Source organism: Calypte anna, chromosome 4A (assembly GCF_003957555.1).
Source record: "Calypte anna isolate BGI_N300 chromosome 4A, bCalAnn1_v1.p, whole genome shotgun sequence".
Lineage (NCBI taxonomy): Eukaryota > Metazoa > Chordata > Aves > Apodiformes > Trochilidae > Calypte > Calypte anna.
In genome coordinates, this window is record NC_044248.1 from 22,729,792 (window position 1) to 22,750,264 (window position 20,473).

The 20,473-nt window shown below is 38.0% G+C and overlaps 1 protein-coding gene across 1 annotated transcript in view; it reads right to left on the bottom strand.

Annotated features, from left to right (window-relative positions):
• SNX25 (sorting nexin 25) overlaps positions 1 to 20,473 on the bottom strand; it is an 81,559-nt gene that overhangs the window by 23,482 nt on the left and 37,604 nt on the right. The window contains exons 7-9 of the mRNA XM_030450208.1: positions 11,276 to 11,466; positions 4,731 to 4,862; positions 2,616 to 2,891 (exon numbers count right to left, since the gene is read on the bottom strand). Coding sequence (XP_030306068.1) covers positions 2,616 to 2,891; positions 4,731 to 4,862; positions 11,276 to 11,466 — 599 coding nt within the window. The remainder of the gene's footprint in view (positions 1 to 2,615; positions 2,892 to 4,730; positions 4,863 to 11,275; positions 11,467 to 20,473) is intronic.

The following is a 20,473-nucleotide window of genomic DNA, read 5'->3' on the forward strand; positions in this document are numbered from 1 at the left end:
TCAAAAGGAATCAAAAATGGTATTTGCAATACTGAAGAATTAAAAGGCTTTACACATGAATTTTGGTTCTAGTAATCAAAGGACTGCAATTAATTACTAATCAGTAAGGTTCTGCTCCTAGAGGTAGGCTACATAATTTGTGTCAATATTTCAGACACTTACTGCAAAAAAACACTGCTGAATCTCTCTGTTATCACATAAACGCTAGACTCAAAACATAACAAGTTGCCTGTAATCAAATTATCAAATAAACAACCAACACACACAGACCTGAGATCATAAAGGATTATGCTGTTTTCCCCCTGCAGCTAAACTGATAATGATTTCCATTTCTGTGAGTGGTGCAGAGCACAGACTTAGCTCTGGGCTTAATTTGGCACCTGACACACACAGCACTGCTGCAACCACCAGACCCTTTTTCCTCAAAGTTCTGAATTCAGGCACTGCTCCCTGCTGTATTTTCACACCTACTCAGGACCTTATAAAGGAGGTTTGTCCAAGAAGCAAAAAGCAATGACAGGCTGGAAGGAGAAGAGCTTGTTCTAAGTGCAGCAGATCCAGCAGAGTCTGTCCTTGCCATGATTCCTAGCTTCTGGCTTGATTTTTCTCACATTTAATCAGGGCTTATCCTTTTGTCCTGCACTCCATAAGGACACTAGCTGAGTTTTTACCTATCCGGCTATAATAGTGAAGTTTAAAGAAAATTCATGTAGGCAACTCCCACAGAAACATCAGATTTCTCAGCTGTGCTTTCCTATAAACATGGAGAAGAAAGAAATCCAAGCCTATTAGCCAGTACTGCGTATTCAGCAGAATCTGAAAGACCACTGAAAGCTTCAGAAGCAAGAATTTTTTATTATTTATTTTCACCTCAGAAACACCCCAAAATGCATGGCACGGAGATTGCTCTGTTTGAGAGATGTTCTAACAGTATATGCAACTTAGTATTTGATTTGTTGTTAAAAAAATGAAAAAAAAAAAACAAATTTTAACCATATAAGCAAACTTGGCCATATATTAGCCTTTAAGGTTTAACCACAGACACAGCACTCCAATCTGGCACTTATACATCGAAGGATGCAGAGGAAGAACAGATGATGATGATGTCAAAAAAAATCTAATTTTTTCAGCAGCCATAGTAAACATTACCTGACAGGACAGCTAGTCCCAAGGTGTTCTTAGAGAAATAGCTATCTCTATTAGACTCTGAATAAAACATATAAAGAGATTATAGACACCATGTGTCTTAACCTACTTACTATGTGGTTTCTACTGTTTCTACTGTGTCAGAACCTACTTAGAAGATTCTGGACAAAACCAGTAGCAGTCTTTTCTCAAAGTTCCAATGATTGCAAACACAAGGACAAGAAGCCTTTGAAGTACCTATCACCCTCAACATATAGCTGAGTTAGCAGTGAGAAAAAAGTAGAAATGGGTCTTGAATCCTCTATCAAAGCAAGGAATACAGGAAGAAACAATGAAAAACCCAGTAAGCTCTAGAACATTTGGAGTGATTTCCTTGTAACAGCATCTCTCTGCAAATTTACAGACATGCAGACTACAGAGACTATAATAGCTCACTTATGAAGTGAAAGGCATATTTAAACAGTAAACACAAAAGTCCTAGGTTCTACAAAAATTGCAAAGAGCAGAATGTAGACCAGCACCTTTGGATTCTGTTTCTTATTTGTGTTCAAGGCCAGCTTGGATGGGGCCTTGAGCAACCTGGTCTAGTGGGAGGTGTCCCTGACAATGCAGGGCATTGGAACACTGGATCTTTAAGGTTTCCTTCCAACCCAAACCATTCTATAATTTGTCCATTTAGATGCAGTTTCAGCCAAACTATTACTCTTCATTGTGTTCTGAGCAAGTTCATATGTAAAGTGAAGATCCTCATGCTGATCTGAAGCAGCAGCCTGACTGAAAGAGTCTCACTAGTCTGAGAGATGTTTTTGTGAAAACATTCTTAAACACATTCTTCTGTTCCCCTCTGGCACAACTGATTTAGAGAATCCTCTGAAAAAAACTGCCCCACAAGAGCTGTTGTTGGGTTACTACTTATGACATTTTGAATGCTCAGTTTTAGTACATCCAGTTCTACTGCTATTGTAGTAAATTACATCTTTCAACATAGCCTATTCATTAATTCAATAAATATAAAAGCTCTAAGGTTACAGTTTTCATTACTTTTTACTCTCTTCTGTGCAACTTTTAATACCTAGAAAATGCATGGGGACAGGTACAATGTCTAGACTGAAACCCAGTGACATTTCAGTGAGATTTCAGTTACTGAAAAGCAGAGCAGCTGAACTTGTATAAGTTTCACCTTCCCTGAGAGATGTGAAATACAAAAGGCTTGGAAATCTGAAATACCTGCTTTAAGTAATTTAAAGTTTAAACAGTCATTTTGTACTATTCTGTTTCAAAGACCTTGTAAATTTACTGGGATTACCTGATGAAACTGCCAGAGTGATGGTATTAATAAATTAATCAGAAAAAAAAAATTAGTCCAAAACTCCAGGACAGAAGATGCTAATATATGGTTTATTCAGGATCATCTTAGGTCACCTTAAATAACACTGAAAGAAACTCTAGAAATTGTCTGTGTGACTCACCACTTCATCTTTGTCCTCAGGAGTTAGCTGAGTAGAACTTCTTTCTTCTTCCTTCTTGACTGATCTCTCATACAAATCACTAACAATGAATGAGGGGTAGTATCTGTCCTTTAGGGTTTCATAAACATCTGCCTGAATTCTGTAGAATACTTCAATGCCTTTATTTCCAACAAGACTTTGCTGTATTTCTTTATACAGGGATTTTTCCACAGGTATTTCTCTGCTTTCCACAAAAAAATTCTGATAAATTTCACTCACCAGTTGAGGTATTTCAGACTAGGAAGCAAGGAGGGGGAGGGAGAAAAATGGAAAAATGTTAGAAATATCAGGATAAGTCAGGATCTTCGTGTATAATTTGAAGGATCATCAAGCTAATTTCACACCCAGATATTTGAGAACATGCCTATAATTCTCGGAGATCAAGCACTCTGCCTGCACACCTATGCTAAGCAGTCAACCACACAAAATAAATATCAATACTTGCTAAGTGAGGAAACAGCCATGCTCTAAAATTTCTATAGCTTCCACATCCATGGCTTTTCAAAGGTCCAAGAGCTGGTATTTGAAAAAAAAAAGGTGCTAGAGCAACACTGTGATGATCATTTTAAGTTCAGACTATAGAACTCATCTGTATTGGCTCTCCTGCCTTCTGATGGATAGAATCAACTCACTTACTACATGACTATTTATTTTTGAGGGAGAAAAGAAAAACCAAAAGGAAGAAAGCACACCTGAGAAACACATACACAAGGGAGGGTATTTCCACTGAGCACAGAAAACACAGGATTGAACTTTGCAGCAATGAACAGGAAAGAGAGGAGGTAATGAGAGACCATGGGCTATGCTGCATATTATCATCTCTCTAAAGTAACCTGAATCAAAAAGGTTTTATCCACTCCCTTAGCATAGCAGAATGTGCTTGCATGCCTCATGTGACAGTATCACAGCCACATGGCTCCATGATGTTAGTTTTTTGTAATCAAATCTGACCTGGGAGTGGCATACTACATTTACACTCATGAAACAATAGGAACACAGTCTTGAACAGAGGCAGTACATACACTGCACTGAAAACAAGGAGAGAAATCACAGCTTGGAAGGTTGTAAAACTACTCACAGCACCTTTTCCAATCACAAATGGTTTGCAAATAAGAAGTGATTTACACAACTCTCTTCACAATGCCTGACAAAGCCTTTTCAAACTTTGAAAATTGCTTTCTAGCAATTTGGAACTGATTTGGAATTTAGTAATTTCTTCAGATGGTATTAGTGGTTCACTACTCATGTTTCACAATTTGCCACTTTGGTTACAGGATGTTATCTGTGTTTTCCAATTTACTAGAATCTTTTTACATAGAGAAGTAATAAAATGACAGTGAATAAAAAAAATGATACTTCATAATGAAATTTGTATTTCTTCTTGGTGTGAATCTTGGAGATTTAAAACAAATTTCCCCTAAAAATCCACATCACTGCTTTCAAAGAGCAAATCTGTCCTCCCCATTCTTTCTCTGTAACATTGCTCCAAGGTACTACTTGCAACTTCAAGTGGTATTTCCTACCCCTATTTCAGTGTTATCATTCCTATTTCATTTTAGCGCTAATTACAATAGAGCAGTGTTTCTTCCTTCTAGAAGTAGTGCAGTAACAGGGAGAGGAAAAGGTTTTTTAAAGCAAAATCTCTTTCTAAAAGATTTTAAGAACATATATATGCAAATTTTGACTGTTTTGGAGTGAGTGGCAAGATGAGAAGTTTATGTGCAGACTATCAAACAGTAACAGAGTTTTCCATTTCATATGAGCTCACAAAACTAAAGCTACACCATTACTTCAAGTCTTTTCTCTGATGGAGGGGGAAATTAGTATACTATCTCTGCATCAAGTATCAGGTATCCTTTTTATAGGTCATGTTGTGACAGAAAACAACAGTAAACCATCATCACAACAGTCTACAATTTTTAATTGCTGTATTATCCTCAAGCATTGATTATTCATTTCTCCTTGCTATCGTTGTTTTAAAAAACATAAATACGAAGACATTTCCTAACATCAAGATCACAACAAGCAGAGATTCCCATTAATGTACAAGCCATATGGACTTGCAATTTATTTCACCTTGTTAGCATTCTTCAGATACTCCACAGACTCCCACAGACCGATCAAAGCCATCTTGTCCATCCTTTCCAGGTAGATTCGAAAGTGCTCTCGGTATGAAGGGTTGGCCAAAATTTCTTCAAACTGAAGAATCTGAAGAAAGGAAAACTAGCAGTAAAACCTGAGAAAATACCTAACTCAAACTTCTTTCCATCCCTTAAGCAGATAATATGCCCACAGAGAATGATGCATCCCAGAAATATGCACTAGATTCAAGTGTACATACCTTCTACAGTAATAGTTTTGCTTAATTAGAAAAAAAAAAAAAAAGAGAATAAAAAAAGAAAAAGAAACAAACCAAAACATGAGTTGTAAGTAATTAGAAGATCCATGCTCCTCCCAGACAGAAAATGTTGCCATGTGTTTTTGTTCCAGGAGGCATGACATTTCTAAAGATTAAGACAGCATTTCATGAAACGCTATTGCAAAAAAATTTAACTTCCAATATTCCTACAAGGCAGAGAAGCCAAACTGCAAGCTCACTGATCTATTCTTTGCTTGATTCAAACAAATAACACCAGCAGTATGCATGCCACAGGGCTTTGAAATGTATCTCAATTATTCCCAGGGACACAGAGAAAGATGGAGTGCTCCACCTTGGCAGCTAGAGCATTTGGCGGCCAGTTTCCATTAATGGAGTGTTATTGAAAAGCATTCATCAGAAATGCAGCCTGGAGAGAGTATGGGCTATAGTATAATGCTCAGGATTCTTCCCGAGATGAAAAAGGTGGCTCTACATCAAGCAGAAGAGGAAATGAAACACAGACTTCTCTCACCCAAGCTGATGCTGCAGCCAATAAGATATTGGATTAAAAAGCCATTACCCTTCCTCATCCTCTACTATTTTTGTGAATCCAGGCCTTTTCTGTGAGACAAACACATGAAAACAAAACATCTCCCTGACAAAGGTAAGATATACTCCCATGTTAAAAAAAAAAAAAAAAAAAAAGGTTTTCTTTGAAAAATAGGAGCAATTTTCAAAACTTCTTACTAAAATCAAACACTCCTTCCTCTCCCACTTTTCAGTCTAGCACCTCATTTAGTGCCATTACTTACACCACCTGAAATGCAAATAACTCAGAGTGGTCTTGGTCTCTTTCTGTGTACTTCACAGACACCAACAAAAACATAACTTTTTCCTTTAAATTACAAGTAGGTCCTTAAGCACAGGGGCTAATCAATCTTGCATTTTATAGCAAAAATTGAGGCATTAATAATTTCTCTAGTATGTTTTTTCTGATACCTAATAATAATACAATTCAGGTCACATATAAGCATCTCTCTCTGGGAAGGCCACTTATTTTCCTAAACCTAGTACCTATGAGACTCTACTACCAAGCTCCATTTAGAAGAAACAGTTTCCTGGACTGTTTGCTGTATGAGAAGAAGCCACATACACATGCTACACATACACAGCTACCATCAAAAGTCAATTCCTTAATGAACTAAGCTAAAGAAAGTTATTTAAAAACTGTAGCCACCTATGTTTTGCCTGAACCAGCTACACCAGATTTTGGGCACTGTTTAGGTAAACTGTGTTTGTCTCAGCTGAAATGCTGATTTTCAACTTCAGAGTTCCTAAGGGACAATCATGTGCCATTCCTCTCTTTATCCTTTAATATACCAATTCTGCACACAGCTCACTCTCAGTCTCTAAGCTGTTAAAGTCTATGCACATAAACTTCTGCCTTTCAGTGCTCACTCTATAATGCTCATTGAACAGCAAAGAGAGGAAAGCTTGCTGAAGCTAAGTTTGTTACAGAAATGGTAATCAGACTGCTAAAAAGAACACAAAGATGGTAATTCCAAGGCCAGCCTGTGGTTCAGCCTGTATTGCTGTCCACCATGATACTTTCTATTCAGTCATTTTATCAAGGACAATGTTCCAAAATAAAAGCAGAAGATTCTCTTTCAGTCTTTTGAACAGCTATCTTCACCATCCCTGTAAACAAAAGCAGAAGTAATAAATGACAATGTAGAGCAGGTGCTGCCTCTTCTTAAACAACAGGTCACCTTGGACTCCATGCCTCTATTATCCAAGGTGCTCCCACCCAGGCTCCCAGAAAGGAGGGAAGCAAACATCCCCTCTCAAAATAATTGTGGTTAAGTGCTGCACCTAACAAAGGGCCCACTGCACAGGTGCCTCATGCTAATTAAAGTGGTGGTGCCTAATAATGCTGTTACACAAACCTCCCAATAGTTACCTTGCAAACTAAAATACCTTAAGTAAATAAGGAACAGAAAAGCTTATTTAAACTTCTGCTGCAGAAATGAGACCTCACAAACACTTGTTTTTTTAGGTTTTTGTCTAAGGCTTGACTATCCTGGAATTACTAAACTTCTTAGACAATGTACTATAAACATTAAGACTTCATTGATAACCATGATGGACAAGAGACATTTTTAGTTTTGAGGTGATAACTTATCATAAAATGCATGCAATCCAGGAAGAATTCTGTGAAGGATCCTTCCTTCTCCAATTTAAAAAATAACATTCTGCATAAATTGCAATCCTCAGCAAAATACAATTTTATGACTCAGTAACACTACAAACATCTGTATGCCTTCAAATTTAGTATCCAGTTAGCAGATATAATCTTAAAATTATCATCAACAACATCTCTTCAGGTCCATTTAACTCTAGAGCAGCTTGTGAGTTTGGAAAAAACAGTAACTTTACTGCTGCTGTATCAATTCCCTACTCCAACAGGAAAGTAACTAATATACCACAGCTGGTCATGGGCTCTGCCAAAGTCTAGGGAGGGATTAGATTTTTATTTTTTTTCCAAGCAGGGTGCGTTAGCTTGCATCTCTAGCATATGCAAACACAGCACAGCCTTGTTCCCGGCCCTACAAAGCAGAGACCTAGGCTTGGCAAGCCCCTAAAGATAATAGCAACTTCTCCCCGGAGGGGAACAAAAAGCAACTACTTAATTGGAAGGACCTGTGTGTAGGCACCAGACATGGCACAGATGCATTGTATTTCTTTGTAACACAGCAGGTTCCCATTCACTACAACTACGTCGGCCAAAAATGAATAACCACAATACAGCTGGTAACAATACTGCAGATTATGGGTGCCATAAATAGTGGTGGAGGTTTTCTGCTAGGATGATGGCACACAGAGTGCAAGACTTCCATTTTAATTTTGATTTTCTTCTTTTTTGTAGAAGAAAGGAATAAGAAAAATGTGAAAAATAATACTAGAAAGATACGAAGTTCTTCCCAAGCTGCATTTTAAAAACCATTAACTAATGCTTTGTCTGTATACTGACTAAAATTAAAGCACAGTTATTTTTTTATCTGTGCATAGACCAATTAAAGCACTTAATATTTTTTTTCAAAAAAGGCAAGGCATCAGAAGGCTATCTTTGTCATATAAAGCAGTAGCTGAACCAAACACAATGGTTAGTTATCCATCAGGAAGTATATAAGGTACCAGGCCATTTTACAGCACATACACTAATGGCAAAGTCCCTGCCTTGACACTCACATGTTCATGGACACAATTCTGTCATAAGACACATCCTCTTCATGCAAGAGGGGAAAAACAATTGAAGGTCACTTTTTTATATCCCCAAAATGAGGTATCCTGACATACTGTGATCTCACAACCTGAATCTCAGAATCTGAGCTTCAGCTCATTTCTCATCAGTAGGATTATTAACTGAACTGCCTGTGCCTCAAAATATACTCAGGTGGTTTCCTTGCTATTTCATAGCCAGCCAAGAATCAGACCCCAGAGCTCCTCATACCACCTGTGGTTCACAAAAAAGCTCCACTAAGGAGATGCTGTGACTCCACATGTCAAATCTAACCAATGTGGTGATGCAGCTGTTGTGCTGAAGCCAACAAATGGTTTGCAGAATAAACACAGACAAAAAGAACTCAATTAATTACTGCAGTACTGTGCAGGTACTACAGTTCCTAAGAAAAAGGATGAACTGCACTGACTATAAGTAGATTAGAAGAGATCCTTTATACACTACACTAATTTAAACTGCATTTTCACTAAAAGCAAATCTAACACCCAGGGAAGAGCATAAATCAGTATCAGAGCTAATGACAAAATTCCAGTTCAGCGAGTAGCTGGAGTTTGCTCATTTGTTTGCTTCTAAATATGTGACTACAACTTATACATTCAGAATTTCCCTAGAGAACCCAGATTCAGGATAATGAGGCGAGTGAAACGTGCAGAACCTATACAGACCTATAAGTCTTCTGTATTTATCAAACATAAAACTGACACTGTTTTATAATTAGCTTCTGCTGTAAAAGGAAAATATATTATTTCAAAGAACATAATTTTTGTTTCTTAAATATGTAAGAGAACATTGACAGCTTTAAATAACCCATCTCTACATTTAAGTCTATAATCAAAACACACCAAAAACTTTTACCAGCAATGCTACTACTACCCTACTACTGCAGGAAAGACAAGGCTTTCTGTAGGATGCAGAAGTGAAACAAAAACACAAGCTTAGGTCTCTAGACACTCTCTTCTTTGTTCAACCAGTACCAATATTCCCCAAGGTCATTTATGTATTCATGCTTCTGTACTACACTTATGTAAAATAACAATACAAAATGCCATTGCTGACCTATTTCATGCACGTTGAAGAAAAGAAAACACACTAACTAAAAAGCTGTTTATTCTGCAGTTTAAGTAACAGCTTAACAGAAAAGCTGGCACAGCAAGACACTAAAGAGAAGTTTCGGGTCAACAGCAGCAATGTGCCAACACGAGCTTATCTGCTAAATCCCAAACAACGCCTTTCCCTTTTGCTCAGAAAAAGGGCTGAGTGTTCAGTCAGCACCGCCCACACGGGAGGGGCCGGTACCCAAAACAGAACCGCCTGCCTTGAAAGAACCCAGAGTGCAGCTACCACAGGGCAAGAAGAGGATGGGAAGAAGCAACAGTACAGAGTCCCCTTGCTCAGCCAAGCCCTGGGCACTTTTCTGTCTTCAGGAGAGCACATCATGACCTCCATCTCTCATCTATCTTCCCCCCTTCCCTCTCTTGGCAACAGAGAGCTGCAGACAACGGGAGAGTGAGGCAGTTTTCCTGTTTACTGCACTGACATGGGTGTGGAGGAGTTCTAGGGCTTCCTCACATAAACAAACTAAAATCTTAAAAGCAGAACAGCCCTTGATCCCATTATTTCCACCATCACCACAACAAATGCCTGTGGAAGGAGTCTTTATTCCTATTTAATTCATTAAATCAATATGAAGCTGCTTATGGGTATATTTGTAAGACATAACCCTGCATTAGTAGTGCCCAGGAAAAAAAACTAAAAACAAACAAACAATTGGGTTATAAGCCACGCAAAATTAAAAACGGAAATACCTTTGATTTTAATTATATTTTCTTAGAATATTTGTATACTTTACTATATTTCTGACCAATCCCCGTGGCTTCACTACATGACCCTGTTGTTCCTGAGCAATTTTGTGTCAGCATGTATCCATACTGAAAAGTCTGTAACATCTCAACAGGCAACAATAGCAGCATCAGTGCCTCACGGGGTGCTGCCACATGCTTCCCTTTTTCCTTTTCTCCTTGGCACTTCTTGCTACACCCAGCTTCAGGAAACAGATCACGAGTGCCTTGGCACACTCTGTGATACACCATCTGAAATCAAGCTTTAAGAGTAAGTAGAGGGTAGAGAACATCCCTCTATCAGACTTTACTCAAGAAAGGCAAAACACACATAGTAAGAACCATTTTTTCCATCATGTACCTTTTTCTTCTGTGCCACTAAGTTAGAATTACTATAAGGATATAATGAAAGTTCAAGATCCCTGCATGAAGAGATAGCTTCTACCTACATGAAAAAGAGAAAATGTCCTTTCTAATTTGAATACATAACTACTGTGGCTTTGCCCAAAGGGAACAGAGCAGATTACACACAGAAGTCACTTAACTTAAAGTTTAGCAAGAATACATAGTCATTATTTTATTTTTGTAGATGCTGGCTAACACAATGGTTGTTCTCTTAATTACAGATTGCAGTGATGTTAAAAACCAGCAGTCAACAGCTTTACCAGAGTTTTTCTGCAATGACTTCCCTCAGTTGCCTTACAGAAGTGTTTGTTTTTGAATAACAATATTTGCAAAACCCACAGGTATTTCCTACAGTAAATATAACAAAGGCCAAAGAAACTTGCACATGTGTTAATAATCTTCTATTTGAAAGCAAGTTGCTACTTTCAGTAAAGCTGCTACCATCAACTCCCTACATGCAGTGGGTCTGAAAAAACAAACATTCTTGAGTCATTAGATCGTGTATAAGGTTTCACATTTAGTAATACACTGATCTGAGTGACCAGGATGTCTCTTTGGGTACTTCAGTGATCTTTCCCCAAGATAAACAAACCATGCGGCGATTAATTTGTACCTGACTTCTGAGGGAAGGATTAACGACAGTGAGGCTAATATCACCCAGTGCTAATAACACTTTCAGAATGACCTTCAGACAATATATGTGGTATTCAATTTATACCTTCTGACTCTGAGGACCATCGCCTTCATCAGAAATGCCATCTTCCTGCTGATCATAAGCAGGCCCTCCCAGGAGCCTTATTCTCTTCTCACATTGCTTCTTTGCCACCGAGAGCTGATTGATGTACCTCTTCACATTGCGAGCCCTCAGCAAGTCAGCTTTCATTGCTGCAGTTTCTTTGCCTTTTGAATCTAAGAATAAAGCAAATCCAAAACAGTCTTTTACAATGTGAAAACATCATTGCACCATTGCCTCTGAGACTTGCTTGATCAAAGCATTTGTCTTTCATCAATCAGCAGTTCACACCAGCACAGATACTGGAGAGACTGTATTTGAAACATAATGACAATGTTGAAGCATTATCCAATGATACCTCAAGGGTTTACATAAGCCAGTAATGAAAAAAATTCTTATTCAAATGTTCAGTGAAATCTAACCCCTCCAGCTCTTTTCCTATAGCTTGTTGCAAGACACATTCCCAAGGCTCGTACTACTGGATATACATTTATCAGATGGTGTTAGCAAGTTACCTACAGCCATGGTATCAGATAACACGTATAAGCTGATGGCTTATGTACCTTACTGAACACAACACTGACTGACTGGAGCCATGAGGGATTGGATTGAATCCCCTCCAGCACAACATTGCATGTTCCCACACATCTCATTTGCAAATCTGTATTTCTTGAGCCTGGTGTGAACAGCACATCATACAGCATCTCCTCCAGATGGCAACATTGACCAAAGCTCACTCAAAATGGTCAGATGACTAAGAAAAAAAAATTAAAATCTTATAATGCCACATTAAGACTGCACAGTACTGTTAAATAGTGAAGTAGAATGAAGATGACAGTCCATTGAGTAAGACTTGGTAATAAAAGGTGTAATTATGTATATTCTACATTGCAGCCTCTTCAGCTAATTACCAGAGCTTTAAAAAAAGCAACACCAGATAAAGTAGCTTTAAAAAACCTTTTGCATTGAAGTAGTTCCTGATTTATATCTGCAGGATGCAACTGATTCACATTTATACAATGGTTTTATTCCTCTCTTATTCAATGATAATACTCCTGCTTTTGCTGTCTGCAACTAGAGCACAGTAGCAAAGAACCTGGCTTGTACTCTGATTGCTCAGAGATACATGAGAGATCTGTTCTACTATGTTTTTGAAATATCAAATGCTAGTAAAATTATGTAGATGAAAACAGTTTTCCATTTTCAAAACAGTTCGTGGTAAGAAACAGCTAGGCAGGTAGGTTTGTGAATACATCATGCTATCTTCCTTTTAGGGCTGTTTTCATTCTTACACTTTCCCCCTCAAAGCCACATGTAACTACTACATGTGACAGTTTTGTCACTTGTGTACTGAACGCAAAGAACATGGAGTTCCCTCAAGTTCTGCTTGTAATGTGAGTACACATATAGGAAAAGAGATTGGGAGAATATTTTTAATCTCATTTTATTCTCTGTATGTATGTCAGTAGGGAACCTTCCAATGACTAATAGTATTTTAATGGGTAAGTATTATTTGCATTTTAGCTGCCATATAATAGTGATCTACAGAAATGATACTCAGTGAAGCAAATGATAAAATGAGTTTACCATGATAAAAAAATAAGCCATCTGTTTTCCTGGCATGTTATCTCCACAGGGAAGTCAGCAAGGCATTTAATTTAATGTTTCTTTTCCCTGACCAGAGGTACCAGTATTAATGAAATAAAAAGAAAGGAGAACAACAAAAGACAGGAAAAGCTCCTAAGAACAAAATAGCTCTCCCCTTCAATTTAAAACCTTTACAGCTAATTCAAATGCTCCGGACAGTAGGTTAACAGGAAGATTAAAACCTAACATTTCCCCTCCTGCACTTGTCTTTAAGATGATTTTTTAAATTCCCAATTCTCTCAATAGCTTAAATACTTTGGGCTCAAAATGCATACTTGAAACCTCACACTTCACAAGTGCTACACATCAATCTTAGACTTCTTAAAAGAAAAGTACCCCTCTTAGCAAAAACAAGGCATTCTTGGAGGGCTTTCAAAGTGAGCCTACTTTACCTGAATTCTTATCCTGCCATTGCAGCAGGCCTCTAGGAGAGACTAACATGCCCTGCATCCCTCACCTGTGATTTATTATTTTATTAGTAAAGATAGTCCAAAAAAATTTGTCTCACACAGCTCTTCATATCCATAAGGAGCTACTCCATGTGAGAAACACTTGGAGCAGTGATGAAGATCACACTGCCAGTCTGTCCCTACTCCCTGGTTAAACATTGTCACTATGAAAGCCTGGCAATGATGACTTTTGATAAATAACCAGGAGACTGACGAAGAGCAGCCCAGCATGGAGAGCGGCCAACGGCTTCAGAGAGTGCAGGAGAGACAGTGTGGATGCATGGACAAACACTCAACACTACTTCCCTCTTTCAAAGTATGAAAGTTGGCAGAAATCAGAAGCATTTTCATGTCAGCTGTGGAAGGTAAGGTGTGTATCACTGGTTTTCTCCTAGCCCAAATCTCCTTGTGACACCACCGAGAATTCTCAGATTTTCAATATCTAAATTACTATATGTGCTTTTTTTTTCATTCTAAGCCCTATCAAAAAGATATTTTAAGCTATACAGAGAACTTGTCTTTTTAATCTATTCTTGCATGGTCCCACCACCACTCAAGTACAGAAATATAACTAAGAGCCTTTTTCGTCCGTTTTTGAGTATGAGCGAGGATGTTTCCTTACACTCAGGAATGACTGCATAAAGCAGATAAAACCATAAAGTTACAAATCACAAGGCTTATATTTATATATTTACAGAAAAGGGACATATGCTACTCAGAAACTGTTTCATCACTATGAAAGAAAATGCATGTTCTAGGTAATTTTTTTTGTTGTTAATAGCAATGACTTTACAGTTTGAGGATTTTTTTCTAAATTATTATTAAAACCAAACTCCTCATCAGCAAGAAAAAAAGATGCTTCTTAGGCACTTCCTCGCCATGTGAGATGCACAAGTTTAGAAGCAACTCTTGAGCTGCTCAGACTCAAGAGCTGAGCAGGGTCTCCATACCCAAAGGGTTTTTTACATCCTCCAAAATAATTCTCCTTATCAGGAGAAATTTTGACAAGACATGCACTGCCAGAGTGGAACCTCAAAATGCCAGAGGAGCATTGTGCACCCCTCCCAAGCGCATCCAAATGCAAGTAGTACCAAAAGCAGAATTCCAAACTCTGCTTATCAGTCCACGGCTATGAATAATTCAATTGGCATTGAAAAACATTAAAATGCAAACAGATCAAATGAGCTCTAACTTACTAAGCAATTAAAGCTAAATTATCTGTGCCAATCTTTTTTAATTCATGCATTTTTGCAGATCTAAAGTGATTTCTGACAAAGCCTCCACATTTTCTTCTGAATCAATACCATGATTTGAACTAGGCCAGGAACAGATCTTAGAACCCAAAAGATTTCTGAAACAAGATTCCTCAATGTAGTGGAACAAAGCAATCAGACGCCTCTGATTACCGAGAAGTGGGTGTGAGCCGGTATCAAATCCACCTGTGCCCAATTAGGGCAGGCCCCCTATTGAGCATGTGCAAGACCAGGGGGCCAATAAAAGGTGAAACTCACAGCCACAGACTAGCTCACTCTCAAGCACTGTATTACCTTTATTGCGCCACTAGCGCTCATCGCCTCCAAGGTGAGGCTCTCTGTCTCAAACCCGGGGCTTTTGGCATTGCAGTACTGGGTCTTAACCAGCTGCGCCACGAGATTTTTTCATTTTAACTACAAAATAATATATGGCAAAAATATGATGAAAATAGAAGGTACAAGTTCTTGCTCCCTTACAGCTTCAAGAAGAACAGATACCAGATCCCTGGCAGCATGCACAGCAACCTTGACTCACTGACCTGCCTCTGAAGAAGCCACACCATGCAGAACATTGTATGCATCTCTGCAAGACTTTCTGTGAGCACCAAGTTAAGCACATGTGGTGCCTACTTAATACCCTGCTGAAAAGTAGCAAGCACCAATTTTAATGTTTTCATAAACACAGTAACTGTAATATTCTAATATATAACTTGACAATTGTTACAGACGTCTGTGAACTCTCAGAAACTCTGAATTATACATTTTCAAAGCCTATGTAGGCTTGGAAAAGTATTTGTTCAGTTTTGCAAGAGCAGGACAGACTTTAAGAACAGTATATGTGGTTCTTTTACTGCCCACAGTATGAGCAAAGGGAAAACTAGCTCTAACATGGTCAAACAAGAGAATGAGTCAAGAAAGTGCTAAATCCTGAACACTTCAGGCAACATATCTAGAGGAAGGAACGTAAAGAGAGATTGCTGAGAATTTAGGCACTGATTATTAGCAATGCATAGTGCAACACAGTTCCTCATATAACAGCCACAGCTGAGCAAAACAAAAAGCAAAGGTTAACTTGAGCATAGGAGTAAATATGTACTAAACAATTAATACATCTACCACATACAGCCCCTGTCTGTAGGACCCCACATACCTCTGGGTCACTTTTATCTGACCAGTCAGCCTCTCTCCTCCCTCTTTCACTTATGGGCATCTCTCCAAAGCAGCCATGGACAACACACATTACCATCACTAGCACACACAATGGATCTCAGGATTAGCAAGAACTTCCTCTACAAAATGTATTTGAAAATTACAAATCAAAACAAGTCTACCATGGTCAGAGTCACTGTAACTTTCACTGTCGCCCACAAGGATCCCCTCTACACTTACTGCCTGAGCAAAAGCTAAAAGTTAGCTCTTTAAGCACTGCCAAAAAGCCATGCAAAAATAATTGTGTATGTGTGTTTATTCCTGAGTGGAGGACGGGGGTGGGAAGGAGGAATCATAATACAATTTTCTCATAATTAAGTTAGATGGCATCTGTAATGCTGTGGAATGAAGATGTGCTCATTTTAGTTCACTCTACATTATCGTCTTGACAAAACCCACACATTGCAACCCACACACCCAAGTTCACTTGGAGCCCCAGTTTCTAAAAGGAAAGTCCATTTTTACAGTCAAATATTTTAGTCGCTTTCAGAACCACTATCTAAAAAGCCTGCCCACAATAGTTCTGTTTCTGTACTAGTTGTTAGTTCCACTTATAAAAGAAGATATCTCAGTGCACAGTGGGAACTCTCAGCAGTAGAAATCTGCTGCAACTGAGTAGATCTCTCTGTAGAGAAATGGCTGTTTATTTGATCTGTCTTGCAATCCCAGCTTGAAAAGGAGCCATTTTCTCAACAGGGATGCCCTAGGGTCAATTATAATGTGGTGTCTGAAAAACCGTACCAACCAGTTGTCCAAGGGTAGTTTTCAGTCAAGCACTGCAGTCAAGCATAAGGTGAAGGGCACAGAAAATTAGAAAGCAAATCAAGGAGATCCCTTTACAGTGTTGGGGAAAAATAGTAAGTAAGTCTGTTGATATTTGCCCTGTTTTGTTTCAAAAAGAAGCTAGTAAGAAGAGATCCTTGATAAAATTCTTGTAGGATCATGTAACACAGCACCAGTAAGAGAAGCAAAAATGTGCCTTAAAATTAGAAGTACTATATTTAAACAGTTTCTTATTCACATTACAATGAATATCAAGTTATTATAGCAACTTACTTTTGTTGCTATTTCATTACTGTTTTTGAAGCCTTTGCTTTGGAAAAATTAGTATCTACTCTTCCTTCTAGAGACTCAGATCCACTCATGCTACAATGCCTGATCTGTGTATTTGTCCTCTTACAAACTGCTTTCCTAGCTCAAAATGCAGAAACATTTTAGATAAGCATTTCTAGTCCTTTAAAATCTTGAACACATAGATTTTGTAAAAAAACAAAACCAAAAATCCTGAAGCTACATAAAATTCAGTTCAAATTCAGTTCAGTACTTCCAAGGAATTCTTATCAAAAGGCAAGATGGGGAGAGTTTTACAGTTAAAGATGCAGAAAGATGTGATTCTTCCAACCAGAACAGCAGTGATTGTAGAAAAGACCACAGTCCAAAAACATCAACAGGAAAAAAAAAAACAAAGGCAAGTTTAATAAAAAAAAAACAAAAAAACAAGCAAAAAAACCCCCACAAACACCAAAAAACACCAAAACCAAGTGTCCTGCAGTCACTGCTGGAGTCACCCTGAGGATACGTAGGAGGCCACAGTTTGGAGAGGTAATGCAGATACATGTACAGATCAGATTCACCTCTTTCGTGGAAGTGTAAATGAGGAAGTATGGTAGTGCCAGCATGCAAGATAACAGCTTCTATTTATAGGGGCCTACACTTGTCCAAAATAAACTATTAACACCTCTAAAAACATTAATGCTACATTAGGTGCCTTACTTGGCTTTCACAATAATCAAAAGCAATTTTCCTGGCCATAGAAATTATCCACCCACTACAGGCATCTACTCAATTTTTTTTATGTCTCAGCCATAAGACATTCGACTCAAGGAGCAGAATGCAAACTTGTGGGTTTTTTGTGAAATGAATGGCCATATAGGCCACATTGTGAACGAGCTATACTGGTAGTGCTAAACAATGTGCCATGAGAGTTATGAATAGACAGTGCTGGTAGTGTCAGAAAATGTTGTTATAAGTTTAGACAATGCTGTTTTATAGATGGGCTACATGCAGAAGATAAGGAAATGGGGAGAAGAGCTGCTGCAGCTAAATTGTGGACTGAATTAGCATTATGTAATCTGTATGTGATCATTGCTGCTAATTAACCAATTAGCTTTAAAGTTAAAAGTGTGGTCATCACACAATAACCAATCACTAAATGCCATGTATTTAGTAAAGACACACTTGTTTGTATATAAGCACAGTCATGGGGGTAAAAAAATGGGATTTGCTTTCAGTCATATTGATTGTGTTGGCATCTCTCTGTACCCTTTCGTCACACAAACCTACTGCTTAACATGAATAAGATGCTTATGTTTTCATTTACTCTCCTACATTCACATGCCAGAAGATTCAAGTATTAGAGCTCTGAACAGAAAAAAGACCCTATAACATGCCAATTTTTTTTACTACAGAGGGTTTAATACAATGATGTTTGTAAATACTTTAAGGTACTTTCTGCTTTTATTATAGGCACTAAAAGCTAAATATTTTCCCAATAGGTGGCACCAACTGTAGCTAACATCAAGTGCAAGAAACCTGTCATTGCTGAGGGACAAGCTTTCCTCTCCCGCCCCTCTGGGCACCAATATTAAATGTATACTTCAGTATCACCAGATAAAATAATGAAAGTAACCAGGCAACTGTAGCTCATATAAGAAGTCAGTCTGAAACCTGATTCTCAGACTACTCATCCTTTAATAATAGAGACCTAATTTTTTTATAAACAAAATATTTTTGGCCAGTTTTAGAGACTGAATTCTCTCTTCAACAAATAGTAAAGATACATACTCCTGTTCAGGCATACTTATGGCTAGTCATGTACTTGCAGAACACAGTTCAAGTAGAGAGTAGCTAAGCACCCATTGCTGCAGACCATCGGCCACTCCTGCTGCATTAAGTGCTCTTTGTGTTTGTTGCTGTACCTTTTGCCATTGAAAACACTGCCTCAGGAAGCTCTCATGCCTCAGACTGATGGAGACTGAGAGTATATCCATGTACATATTATTGTACATTTGCTTAACTCATAGTCTGAGAGCAGATATCAGGCTTGACAGACCGCTAACCAGCCAAAGCTTAGCTGCTCTAGCTAAATACCTGGGCACTAAAGAAACAGTTTTTAAGACCCAACTTTGCCACAGAATAAAACAGCTTCCAGTACGACTACATCTCACCAGGGTGGAATTAAAGCTAAAGAGATGCCCATGACACAAAAAGCAAGTGTCCATTTACTAGCAGGAGAGGCTATCCCATGCCAACACCCATGCCCACGTGCAATATTACAGGTATGCAGCAGGAACTGTGGGAAGAGATTAAAAAGGGAAAGGCAGAATGATATTCTGCAAATACATTTCCATTTTGCATAAAGCTTAGATTTAGTCCTTCACCATGAAATCTAGGCGTTGCAGGGAATGCTGAAGCACATTAGAAATCTGCCTTAAATTTATGGGAATTATAAGATTGCATTGTGTGCTTCTGTTGGACATATTGTTCCACACATGACAAGCAAAAAAGGTCACCTTTTTCTTCAGGCACAATGTGAATAATTATTGGCTATTTAATAAATTGTTTAGCCACAACAGCTCCCCAGTGGCTAACATTGCCAGCAAAGCTAATCAACTCTTAAATGACACACAAGAATACCATAGGAGTAAACTACTAATAAAAGTCAATACCTTAACACAAAAATTCAGTGCACCAGCTAGTGGAACTTCTGTTGCATTTTTTCAAATATAAGTAGAAAGTCAAGAGCCCATAAAAATGCAGACCCAACTTCACCACAGAATAAATGAAACCAGACCTACTTTGGCAGAATAAATAGCAATAAACTCTTTGTATCTATTTTGCACTACCAGACACTTGCAGCTTCAGGGTAAACATCTGTTCAGGGTGTAGAACAGTGGATAATGAATCAGATAAACTCAAGTGAGACAGAGCAAAATGAGACAGTAATTAACTGTAGGAATGTAAACTGTTTAAAAATACCCCCCAGATCAATTCTTGTCGCAACAAAGACCAATGGCAGCACAAATGGAAATACAGGCTTAGCAAGATTTGATTTTTCATAATGTACTCAGAGTTAACTTCCCTGTTCTCATTTTATTACTTTATGAAACAGACATTCCATTAAATTAACTTTCATCTGAGAAATATTAGTAACTCTTTCCATAATGTACACTTCAGCAAAAAACAGTTCCTACTTTTTGTTTGTTTGTTTGTTTTAGTTTGACACAAGTAATTTATCCTACAGGCATGCACATCTACTTCCATTTTAGAATGCAAACAAAAGGTCTATCAGTGCTGACAACCTTGAACTTCCAGAAACTTGAGCATGAGTCCCAAATTCTTCAGATTGTCCAAAGATAATTTTTTCTTCCCTCATGGCATGTTTATTTTCTGTTTCATTATTTTTCATTATTCCTGAGTCACTTTTAAAAGTTTTCCTTTGTGATACATGGAGCTAGAAGAAGATTTTTTTTTTTTTTTTTGACTCAACAGACAGAGATTATATGATAACCTAAAAGCAAGATCTTTTAGATTCGTTTCTTCACAAATTAATTTATGTTGTCCAT